This window comes from Scomber japonicus, chromosome 15 (genome assembly GCF_027409825.1).
Source record: "Scomber japonicus isolate fScoJap1 chromosome 15, fScoJap1.pri, whole genome shotgun sequence".
Classification (NCBI taxonomy): domain Eukaryota; kingdom Metazoa; phylum Chordata; class Actinopteri; order Scombriformes; family Scombridae; genus Scomber; species Scomber japonicus.
Window position 1 is genome coordinate 16,083,338 of NC_070592.1, and position 13,201 is coordinate 16,096,538.

At 41.3% G+C, this 13,201-nt stretch overlaps 1 protein-coding gene across 2 annotated transcripts in view; it reads left to right on the forward strand.

Moving 5' to 3' along the window:
* The window catches only part of pag1 (phosphoprotein membrane anchor with glycosphingolipid microdomains 1), a 53,134-nt gene that overhangs the window by 25,293 nt on the left and 14,640 nt on the right, over window positions 1–13,201 (forward strand). For both annotated transcript variants that reach the window (XM_053334476.1, XM_053334475.1), the window contains exon 2: window positions 12,480–12,711. In XM_053334476.1, the coding sequence (XP_053190451.1) occupies window positions 12,524–12,711 (188 nt within the window). In that variant the 5' untranslated portion in view covers window positions 12,480–12,523. The remainder of the gene's footprint in view (window positions 1–12,479; window positions 12,712–13,201) is intronic.

Below are 13,201 nucleotides of genomic sequence, written 5' to 3' on the forward strand. Positions count from 1 at the left end.
TGTGTGTATATGAGCTGGTGGAAAGAGAAAAATCCAACAAGTTCTTCAAAATGACTTAAATCCTGAGTTGATTATGAAAAAAGTTCCTGATTAATTTCCTATCAGTAAACCCATCCATTAATTGTCCAATCCTTTCGGCTCAAGATGCTCATAGTGGCCCAACACTTTGCTATGATGGTTTCTCCCTTAAATTATAACCCATATGTATCATTTAATCAGCACTATTCACTTTCTAAAAGTCTGTATCTGTATTCCTATTACTTTTCCTCCCGGCCCCCTCTGCAGGCTATGAACATTATCAGTGAGCGTCTGTCCTGCTCTCTCCACACATCTTTCCACATTATCTGCCCACTGTGACCAAATGGATTTGCCTCCGGCCAACCTCAGCTTCCTTGAAAGTGTTGGAGTGTGAAGGTGTTTCAGATGCATTTTTGCCTCTCATACTGCTGTTCTGCACCCTTGACTACTTTAATGTATTCCTCCACTTCTCTCACTCTCCATCTATATCTGTCACGCTCATGTCTGTCGACTGCTAATTGGCTCGTCTCTATTTGGATGACTCGGCGTGTGTGACCGTTTGACGGTGTGTCTGAATTCCCCAAGTGTGCATGCGCGTAAATAATCGTGTACACCCGTTTGTGATTGACGGCAGATTTTCCGCCACCAGCAGGCATTCTGTTACTTGGTTCATTTGGTTTTCAGCTTTCCCTCGGGACACGCTGAGCAGCCCCCATTAACTGATTTGAGAAGGGCTGTGGCAGCTACCACCGCTTTGTAAATAGTTATTCTACTGTGTTATGTATCCATTATACATGATTTAGCAATGCTTTATGTAGCTGGTGTGCATATAGTAAGCATTTTGTCTAAAAAGAATTTTAGTGATGAATGACAGGTGATAGTAGTAAGTATAGTAGCAACTATAGTAGCAGTCATCCTTGTTAGAAATATTCACAGCTGAAAATAGGAACAAACATTTTGTACACATTCCCTCCAAATTTGCTGCCAGTTTTTCTCTTTTCTGATCTCGAGTGCCTCCTCTCCTCTGGAAACTCGTTCTACTCATTGCCATGAAATATGGAGTAAGCCTTGGCTCGTGAAATGAGAAATCAAATGGAATTGCGGAAAAGGTGAATATCTGTCTTGTGCAATCTTCCCGAGTTGCTTGGGCGTGTATTGCACAGATTTAAACCAGAAATCTGAAGATTGCTGTCTGAAGGTTGCTGTGTCTTGCAGCATCCTCCCCCCACTGCCTCTTATAGAGGTTGCCATTTATGTTTGGCTGCAATCCCCAGACGCCCCACCCCATCCGTCCAGCCCCCACCCCCAGCTGCTGTTTCTGATTGTAGATGTGGCCTTTGAGCCCCTGCAGGGTTCCATATTTTACCATATCTTTATGGTCTAGCAGACATGTTGAATATGCTATGGTCTGGAGGGGAACGAAGCTTTGGAGGGAGAGTGGGAAAGGTGAGAGAAGAGGTTGAGGGCAGGAGGATAAAGAGATGTGCAGGGAGAACAGATTAGACAAAGAGAAGAAGGACAAGATGCAAAGCTGTAGGAAAGAAAACAGAACAAGGAGAGAGAAGAAGGAACCTGTGGTTTATGTGAGGTAGGAGGTAGATCAGCAGAGCCAGAACAGGAGAGCCAGGTGTGTGTGTGTGTGTGTGTGTGTGTGTGTATGTGTGTGTGATATTAAACAATATGGCTAGTCCTGTCTGAAAAATGGGTTGCACTAAAAGGTCACATCAGCACTCCACAGCCTCCTTCCACTTTTTTAATCCTAACTCCTTCCTGTGCTCCCTCTTAAACACAGCCTCAATGTAGGTTGGAAGGGTCTGACCCCCCGCCACTTGGCCCGTCTGGGTCTTCTAATAAACCCACCCCTGCTGTGGTTAGAGCCTTGTAAAGACAGCTCATATTTCCATTTCAGTTGCTCATCTGCTCACACATGGACAGACAAACAGACATACGGCTCTGTTAATTTCCACTATCGCTCCACGCCTTTTGTCCAAAAAGTCTGGAGGAGATAAATGAAGTGTTGCATGGTGAGTTTCAGTGGTTGCAAAGCCTGAAGGAAATGAGAATTATATTGGTGCGTGTTAATGCATCTCTGATAGAGAAAATGTCGGTGTGTGAGTGAGAATGTGCATCTACAGGCATCTGTTGCATCTCATTAGCAGCTTTTAGAATGAATTACCTCAATGGATTTCTCTGTCATACACACACACACACACACACAGACACACACACACACAGAGACACACACACACACACACGATATCCTTCATCCCATTTCATCTACCCTGATAATCCCTTTATCTTGGCGGCTATTCAACACATACAGGCCAATGCCACTGAATAATGATGTGGTAGTATCCATTCCTTATTCACTCTTAATGCTAATCTTCATCTCAAGGTGACAATGATGGAGACATTTTACGTGCCCGGTCATTCTGTGATGAATAAATGTAGTTTTTTTTTTCTAATCAAAGGTGATGATGATTATATGAGTTCAGTTAACATTTCAGTTTCCTTTCAAAAAAAGGGGAAGTGTCTGTTTATGTGCTTAGTATCAAACTAATTGAACTGCAGGAGTTAAACTGATATTGTGAGCTGCCAACACATGCAAAGAGAAACAAGACATCCACACACACACGGAGAGACAGACACCCTTTGTTTGCACACTCACTTTTCAGCCATGCTCCTTATCCTCAAACTCCCAGAGTTCAACAGTTCAACCCCCCCCTTCCCCCGAGCCCTCCATTGGTGTTTGTGGAGAAGGTCACTTACAATGTGAGTGACAATCCCCGAAATCATTACAACAATCCATCTCTTTTTTCATGCTGTGTGCACCCATTTACATATTTGGATGACACGCCTGGCTGGTTTGTTTAATCACAGAAAACTGCTCGACTGCACAATTACTGAAGTCGGTTTTGTTTTAGCATTTTATTATGAGTGGATGTCACATAGCTAATCAGTTTGAGACAGTGACAGAATGTGTTTTGGGTTTTTTTTGCTGGAGTTTGTGGAATGAAAGTGCTCATTCAGTCCGTGCGGTATAAAAAACATCCTGCTCAGTTCATTAAATTTCAATTTAACCACTGTTTGCTTTCTGAGCAGCACAGTGAAAATATGTCTGCTAACAGTGTCATCTTCAGAGGTCAGTTGTGTTTTTTTTGGTGTCACAGATGTTCTGTTTCAGATTGACGATACACTTCCACTTTTTCCAGCAGCAGAGAGTATTGAAATTGAAAGATTCATGAGTAAGACAGACACAGTTAAACATGTCAGAGAAAGCTAAAACAGGAGGGAGGGAAGGAGAAAAAGTGGAACTGAAATTGAAAGGCTGAAAAGCAGTGTTTTTTTCCCATAGAGTGTGTTAGTGCTTAACATAGACACACAGTGTCGAGCTGAGCTGGACGAATGCTCGCAGAATCGAGTCATAATGATTTAAATGCAGAGCAATGGCTTCAGGCTTTGGCAAAAAAAGAGAGACGATAATAGGTATTGAAGTAAACCATGCAAAAGATGCTAAATAACTCCTGTTTATATCCCAATTGTAAGCATTTTGTTTTTTAAGCAGGTTACCATCCTCTCTTTGTTACGAAAATACCATACAATTTGCATGTCATAGTCAGAGTAGTCTGACAAGCAAATCGCTAGAGGTGATTCAGCATCAGTTCAGTTGTAGCTTTGTTCTCATCCAGTTGGAATACAGTAGTTTCTGCTTCAGTAGTGTGTGTGAAAAAACATCTGCAGGCCTCTGAAGAGTTCAGGGTCATCAGTGTGCTTGAAGGCCAGCAGAGGAAGACAGGAAATGTTTTTTTCCCATGGGGCTGTGTGACATTAACTGGAGGCAGATTTTAGAAAAGCACTCACAAAACCCTGCACATATTCATAGAACCTCTGTTGGCTGTGATTGGTTTTTGAGTTTAGGACAGGAAACGGAAATCATGAGTGAGTCGGTGGGGGGGGGGGGCTTTGAAATTTTATAGCGAAGACACAAGTTGCTGTTTCTGTGCCCTTGCAGCAGGGAGGGATTCGAGGGTTAGAGAAGATGAGGTTGAAGTCTTGAAACCAGATCCTACAGTTTACCACGAGGCCAGCCTGCCAGGACCTAGTTCTACTTCCTTTTTTAAATGAATTAGGGAGTACGGGACTCTTGCAGGGTGTGGAACAAAGGTTCAGCCCTTTGTTTGGCACCCTGGATGTTTCTTGTATCTCTTTGAATCATACAAAACTCTAGGGAGGGAACGTTTATCTGCTTGGGGAAAAATGCTTCAGATTTTGTTTTTATGTCCCCAGCGGGAGATCGATATGCTGTCGGCAGATATAGCCAGTGTATCATGAAATCGAGAGAACCCAGTCTCCGTGTATGGATGAAGATATAATACATATCTGTAATATGAGAGAGGGAGGGGAGGGAGATAGGGAGGGAGAAGAGGGGGAGAGCCCTGCTAAATTATGCAGTTGCAGTTTCCCCATTTAGGGAGGATAGATCAATTTCTCATGCTAAAACTATTTTAACCCTTAGGATGGGCAGCGTTACCAAGGCAACACAGATTATGTCCCTTAATCAGAAGCACCTGTTTTCATGCTCACACGAGCATGCAGACGCGTAGGCACACATGCAGAGATGAACAGTGATTAGTAAATTAGACTTGCATTAAATGTACAATGACCCACCTGCCTTCATACACACATATACAAACACATGCACACGCAAACACATTTTCACACAGGCAATGACACTTCTGCTAGTATTTGTAGCATCTGATTCAACACATGTGTATAACTGTGTGTCTATGTATAATTGTGGTTGTGTGTGTGTACACGTAATTGCATTGTCTCAGTCAGTGTAGAGTCCCAGGGTCCCTGCAGTCTGTAGGGAGTTATATTTCATCAACCGTCCCCGGGGTTGGGTGCCATTATGATTATTATTTATCACTTCTTTTTTTTCTTCTTTTTATATTTTCATCACTCCCTCTGGTTCTTCCTCTCTCTTGCATGTTGATGTTTATTTTGGTTGCATCATAGTTGCTGCACATCTTGATCACATACTCTCCCCCTCTTTTCCTTTATCTTCCATTCTCTCTCCTCTCTTGGCAGCAGTCCGCTGTCCTCCTTCTCCCCTCCCCCTATTTCTCCCACCCCCACCCTCCAAATGGCCCTGCGGTCAGGACACAAGATGGTCAGTAGTGTGTGTATTATGCTCATGTATGTGGATCTATGTTCATTGTTTTCCTATATGTATACAACCATAATGTTCTCACAAAGATAGGATGATGATGAGAATCTTTTAAAAGTTCTTTAAAATGTGTGCATTTAATTGAAATCTCTTTATATTTATGTTAATGTTGTAATTTTGTTGATGTATATTGGTGTACTTGTAATTTATGTGTATGCACTTCTATTTGCATCTACATGTTGCTTGTGCTGATCTAGTAGCCCTGGTGAGGGTAGATTGGGTATCAGCAAAACAACTCCCCCTTTGTCGCCCCCTAGCTAGCCTGCAATGCTAGCACAGAAAGCCACATGCTGTGTGAGTGTGATGAAGATGACAGAGCTTGTTGGAGAGGCTTTAATGTGAATGATGCACACAGCGTTTACGTAACAGTTGAAAAACAGTATAGAGGCCCTGCAAGTTTAGGGAGCAAAAGGTCTGTGTTGTTCTTATAGTCTGCAGAACTACTGGAAGTAGGTATCACTAATGGTGCAGGTTGTGTGCATGTACTCATATTTTTGCTGCCCAGAAAGATCACAGCAAATTAGGCAAAGTGGTTCTTTTGCATACAATGCTTTCATAAGAAGCAATCCTGCTCCATTCCCCCAAAGAGCAAAAAATTCCTATTGTTTGGAATTAACTTCAGTCATCACTTTCTTCTCTTCCGACTCCTTTTATAAGTTTGGTAATGCTCATTTGAGTTTGCTGCAGAGCTTCAAACCAAGAATGCTGAAGGAAAGTTTGCATTTTTCTCCCCTAAAATAACTGGATTATTTATTATTGTAGAACTGCCTCTGGCTTTCTCTTTATGAGAAGCTTCCTGAGGCTCTGTTCTCAGCAGCCCATCCAGCTGTAAACCCTCACAGCCTGTGCGCGCCCAGAGGATCCTGCAGAAGGAGGTATCACAGAGCCGCACAGGCACCCACAGAAACTGAAGCACTGCACTGACTGTGGATGTTAATTCTGTGTTTCTTCCCTCTGTATTTCACTGTATCCAACAGCTTGTCCAACAGAAGAAACACCCTCACACACACAGCTTTGCCTGGCTGACACGCTTCACTGCCGTGTCAGGTAGGGTATCAGCCTTTAGAGCAGGGCTCAGGTTGGATTTCTTGGCTCTTTGGCTGTAGTTTCTTGCATTCCTTGATGGGGCTTGTGGTTAACCTCAGGTCTGTGTGTTTGTGTGTGTACAGCTGGGTGAGGGTAGAATTTGGACCTCTGCCTTTAATTCCCAAAACACATTCCTTTTTCAAATGGCTTTTCCAGTCAGTTATTTTCTGTGGCATGAAACAGAGGACTGACCAAACTGATTGTCTCTGATCCAAGGCTTCTGTTTTCTTTCTTCAAAGCCTGAAAGCACCAGGAGAAAGAGAATGACAGCGTAACGAGTAGTCCTTGTAGTCCTTGGCTCGCTGTCTCAGATCACATGATGTCTCTGTGAGGAGTTTCCACACTGAAAAGATACTCAGAGCTTTTATGTGTGTTATTTATCAAGAATGAAGTGTATCCTCACAGGGGAAAAATGGATGGTTTACTCTGCACATATTTTCTACTCAGCAGGGAAGTATTTCAGAAATGTTATCCAGAGATGGATCTGTGTTTGTACTTAACAGGTTCTTCATACCATTTTAGTGAAGATGGTGGAGTCTGAGATTTTTTAATGACTGAAAATGTGGCATAGTAGACTGGGAGAGTGAACTGGAGTACTGAAATGAAAGAGAATGGCCGAAATTGCAAGGAATGTGTTTGCGCTCTTAGCCTCAGAGAACAACCTTTATGTTATTTTAAATATGTATAGTCAACAGCAGCCACCCCAACCCTACTGAATAATGAATGAATGCTAATTATGCTAATCTAAGAGTCATAAAGTCAAGAAACTCATTTACTTAGGTCAGTTACACTGCAATATCTTTCTTATATTTGCTAATATTAGCTAACCCTTAGCCACCACAAGCTAGTGGGCATACCAAACAAGAAAGGCCGCCGCAGAAAACCCCAGTGTGTATTTAGTTTTGGAAAGGGTGTATTTTATTGCATATGAGTTCAACATTTGTAAAAGGAAGAATGTGTTTTTTCAAGTTACAACTACTACTACAGTATACAGTACTGCTTTGTAAATCACTTTCTGTTTTCATTTGAGGAAAAAAAATCAGAAACCAAATTTTATAATGAAACATAGTTACATCATCTGCTTATGTAGCTGGAATCCTTATTTTAATACACTTAATACATTCTTGTATAAACATGGCATTCAGAGCAGAAGCCTTATAGCATCCAGCTACACAACACAACTCTGAACACCTCACATTCCTGCTAAATTCTCCTTCTTATCTATCTTACAAACATTAACACATGTCTTGTTCTGCACCTTAGCTTTTGAATGAGCCACCAAACAAACATTCAACAGTGAAAAGTGCACCATGAACGTCAGTTAGTGAGTAAATAGCTAATTATCGGCTCAGCTGCAGCACATTAAACAGCATGTTAAGATACCTGAAAATGTCACATCCATCTGTTGGATGTTGGTTTGGTCATTGCTCTTCAAAGTCACTGTTAGCGTCACACTGTCTGCCCATGTTCAGTGTAACACTGGTAACCTGCCAGCTAACATCAATTAAACAAGGTAGCCAGCCAGCAAAGACAAAAAGGAGCATTTTTGATATTTATGCAAAGACCCTTTTTCTTCTTTCTAATGATACAAAACTATTAACAATACTTTTTTTTTTTAAGATTTTTTTTTGGCACAGACACCTTTATTCAACAGTAGACAGACAGGAAACATGGGAGAGAGAGGGGGGTGTGACATGCAGTAAAAGACCTCTGGCCAGGATTCGAATCGGGTACGGCATACGTGGCATGCGCTCTAACCACTTGACCACCTTAACAATATTTATTTTAAATTTATTTATTTATTTATTTTTTATTATTATCTTTTTATTGATATCAAAATACTTAATTTCTTCCTCACATTACATCCTGTATAATGTCTTCTAGACATTCAATGCAGTACACAAACTCCTACAGGAGATGCAAACCATAACCAGACATAATCTCATTTATAGTCATCCATACAGCAAAATTACATCAAGACAAGTCCAGGTTTGTTCTCTCTTTTTTTGAGTTCTTTCTCCTTATTTCCATTTCCTTCTTACACAGTCCTTTTCCTCTTAATGGAAGACATAGAAAAACTTAATAATAAAAATAATAATCATATGACTAAATGAACAATATAAAGTCTGTAGCTAGAACCAAGGGGTTTATAGAATACAATATTATTACTCAATAAAGTCTGATCAGAGTGGTGATACAAATTCTACCCAGTTTTTCCAGAAATTCTTACATTTACCAGTTTCTAATCTGACCAAAAAAGTCAACCTTTCCATCATATAAATATTATGCATTACTTCAACCCAATCCACCCTCTGAGGTGCCTCTGTCTTCAGCCACTTCCTGGTAATGGCTTTTTTACTAGCAACATGATCCTAAACATATATTTGTCTCCTGAATGTGTAATTCTTTCGTTCCCTTTTCCCAAGTATAATACGTCAAATTTAAATGGAAATTTTACACTCAAGATTTTCTCCATACAATTCTTCAACTCCTGCCAGTAAGGTTCAATAGAGGGGCATTCCCAAAAAACATGAACATGATTGGCTTTCTCTTCTCCACATAGTCTTCAGCACTTTGTATCCTGATCTTTCTTTTGTGCCGGTGTTATAAAATATCTCACTATGATCTTCCAGCCATACTCTCTCCATGAAAGGGAGCAAGTTGTTTTCCACTGTTCCTCATTGATCTCTTCCCATTCCTCCTCTGATAACATCCTTCCAGCTTCTTTTTCCCACTTCATTCTTCAAGTGTTGCCATGAGTAGTGGAACAGACTGAGTAGGTTGCGATAGATATATTAATACATCATCCGCAAATAATGCTATTTTCTGTTCACCTTTTATATTTTCATTTTGCTTTATCCATTGACTTAGAGGATCCAAATAGGTAGCAAAAAAGAGAAGGCTAATTGAGCAGCCTTGACGACATCCACGTTCTAATATGAGAGAATTTGAGAGATTTCCATTGATTTTGATCTTATCTGTGGGTTTATTATATAGCGATTGTATGGTTTCTACAAATACGTCATGAAAGCCAAACCACTCCAGCACCTTATAAAGGAATTCCCATCTGACAGAATCGAAGGCCTTTTCTGCGTCCAACCCCAAAAATTACTGCTTCTAATCTTTTTCTGATAATGTTTAACAATACATTTTTAAAAGCACAATGACAGTAATTTTAGTTACATACAAAACTTCTATGTGACTATTGGTGACTATGACTATTTGTCAAAATTATTAATGAAGGGTATCAAGCTATCCAGGAAGTAGCTGTTCTGGAGCTTTCGATCATATCACATGTTGTTACTCAGCAGAGGGTATTGCCCAGTTTTTTTGGGGGGGATTGTAGATGTTTAGTAATGAAGTTTAGTAGCTGACCCTGAACTTTTACTTGTATCATCATAACCATCTTAATCATCATGTAGAACTACAACCAAGGCTGACATTTAAAAGTAACAACGTAATCGCCCATGCTAAAACTAATAACCCAACTATACTCACACACACACACACCTGCAGCTTCATAGTCCACTGTGAGTGGCGTTCAAAAACATTTCTGAGGATTTTTTTCTCTCTACCACCATAAATAGCGCTGATGGGTAGAAGGGAATGTTGCCATGGCGACACAGTGCTGTGGCAGCTAGTAATTATTCTGGTTTAAGTGCCAGCAGAGAGATACACATGCGAGCTGGCACACAGTGGCAGATAGTGACAACTGGACACAAACCTCTGAGACGAGACCGGATAAGGAAGTTATCAGGCATTAGTCATTTTAGGGGTGGAAGACTGACGACATTTTGATCACATGTAGATTCAAATCAGGGTCCAAACCCCAGAGAGTAAGAGTGTGTTTCCACCTTCGTTTAAGATTCTGAGGCTGTACCACAAGATTATGATTCACAAACACAAGTTCACATCAGGGATTGGAGTGTGCATGTGCATTTACGTGCATGCGAGTGTGTGTAGAAGACAGTGTCCTGTGTGCAAGACACAGTGGGCAGAGTGGAGAGAGAATTATATACAATGCACACGGCTGAAGCTGTGTGTGTGTGTGTGTGCGTGTGTGTGTGTGTGTGTGTGTGTGTGTGTGTGTGTGTGTGTGTGTGTGTGTGTGTGTGTGTGTGTGTGTGTGTGTGTGTGTGTGTGTGTGAACAGACTGTGTGTGAGGTAGCAGGCAGTCTGTTGTCTAATATGTATTTGATACATTCAAAAATGAAACATTCTCTCAATTCCCTCGCTACCCTCTCACTCGCACACTTGCCCAGGCTACATCCACACATCTGCACACTTGTAGTCCAAACACACATACATACACACACACAGAGCAACACCACCTTCCAAGAATAATATTCAGCTCAGTGCTTTACTTCCACCAAGCAGTAATCTGCCCCCTTCTTTATCTGCTCTCTTCCAGGCGAGGCTGACTTGACTAATCATCTAAGGTGTCAATGTAAGGCTGTGTTCAGCCATTTACTCTGATAGCAACATGAGAGCCGCTGTATTTTTCATCGGGGGGATTAAAAAAACATGGGTGTTTCAACAAAACAGGAATCCTGCAAGTCCTTTTTGAAGAAGTTAAAATTGGCTTCTGTAGCTCAATCTGATTCAACACCAAAACTTGTTCTTCCTCACTGCTAGAAGATGAGGAAGATGCTTTCCCAACTCCCACACTCCCCAGTCGCATTAACATAGCCGAGAGACACAAGAGAGAGACACAATGGAGTTTTTCACCACCAGCACAAGATACACACACTCACACTCACAGACACACACACATACACACATTGGTCTCATGCACACGCCAGAAGAAAATAGACTAGGAAAGATAGATTGTCATAGCGTTGTCATCTTTTTCTGATTGCCAGCTCTGCTGCAGCTCTCTTGTTGGGAATAGGGTAGATAGATAGATTACCAGAAAGAAAACACTTCTGACTTCCTGTGATTTTCAGCATTTCTCACCTGCTCATCTTTTTGTTCCTCTGTCATAAACAATGCAGTGCCAAATGTCCTCACATGGACACACAGCAAACACACAGTGTGTAACTAATCCACCACTTCACATTTATTTTGTCTTGCCACCGCCTGATCCCCCCCACCCCTCCACCGTGACTCAGCCGCAGCACCACACACACCGACATAAATCACCCGTGATAACATCAGGGGTTCCATCAATTCAGTGAAACCCAACTTTGGCTGTTAGACAGAGACGTGATGAGGTTGCTTATGCTGTGCGCAGAGCCCCAGACACCAGTTGTGGAGTCTCTAGTGTGAGGGCCACTGCAGCAGACTGAGGCTGATCACTGTCTGCACTGCAGTCTGACTGCGCTCTGTGCTGCCACCTGCTGGTTTTTATATTTGGTAACAGGCTGCAGTTGAGCTGCTGGTGAATGGTACACAGATTTAATAACAATTACTGGGTAACGCTCTGGTGATATTTTCTATATTTCTCATGATCATCAAATTCTATGAAAAGACCACAACCACCAATCTGTAAAAGCCTGATTAAAGCTTATTCCTTTGTGCCACAGACTTTAATTGTTTTCCAAAAACTATTAAAAACACATCAGTGAGTCATGCTTTTGTACTCCGTCAGTACAATGAGCATTTGGAATTGGAGTTTATTTTGAGCCTGTCCACATACATCATCTTCCTGCTGTAAGCACTTACTAGTGTACGAAATCCGCCCCTGAAACTAGTCCCCAATAACTGTTTATTGCAACTGTAGTCATTTGTGTTAAAAACTACAGGCCCCAGCTCATTTAGGAAATAAGTTTTTATCTTTTTAAAACTGAAAATGTACAGTTGTTTCTGTTTTCATGAAGATGTATGTCTTTATCAAGAACTCTGATTTTTAAGGGATGAAGAAAATTAACTCAATCCAGTATGTCATCCTTCTGTAAACTGTGTTCATCCTCAACCAACAATAGTCATTTAAGTCCCTCTGAAAAAGTGGAAACACACAGATTCTTCCATTCTATTTAATGTTGGCGTATGGTAATATAATATTGGGTTTTAAAACCCTCTGTAGATGTAATGATTATTAAAATTATTACATTTAATTTGAAGATTTTCAGTCTGGACATAATATAAATGAAATGACAAAATTTTAATCTTCTGTGTTTTTTTTCTTCTTGTTGTTTTTTCCCAGCTGGTACCTGTCCGATGTCCTCTCCTCCCACAGTGTGATGCGTCATGGCTCCGGTGGTGAGTGGAGTATGGTGGGGGCCGGAGGCAGGTGTCGTCAGGTCTGGGGCGGCAGCTGCTAGCGGGGTGGCGTCGTGGCTGAGCAGTGGGCAGCTGGTCGTAGTCATCACCCTAAGCACCCTCACTGCCCTGCTGCTCGTCTCTGTGCTATTGCTGCTGTGTGCTAGCTGCCAGGGGTGAGCACCATCACACACAAACATACATACACAAAAATACATATACACATGACCTATGTATATGATAGCACTAGTGTTGTTCTAGCATATAATCACGCATTTAAAAGATACTAGGAACAGCTGATGTGTGTTTTTGTGATGTGTCCTCAGGTTGAACTATCTAAATGGAATCTACTGTTAATGGAATTTCCGGCTGTGTTTTGAAGTGTTGAGAATAGCACAAATACCTGAGAGGGCATTCTTAGCCACAGTAATTATCAGTGCAGCAACAACGAGGAACAGAGCTGCTGAGTAATAGTAAATATGTCCTCTGGGCTCTGTTGACTTTACTATAATAAATGTGAATGAGTAAAGTAGAAACTTGAGTATTCAAACAGAGGTCACTCATAGATATGTAGTTCCTTTAAGAGTTGGCCCAGCAGATAAATTGAATTGAATAAGTATGTTTGAGCGGCAGAATTACCCTGTGTAATACTCTGTATCTGGCTCT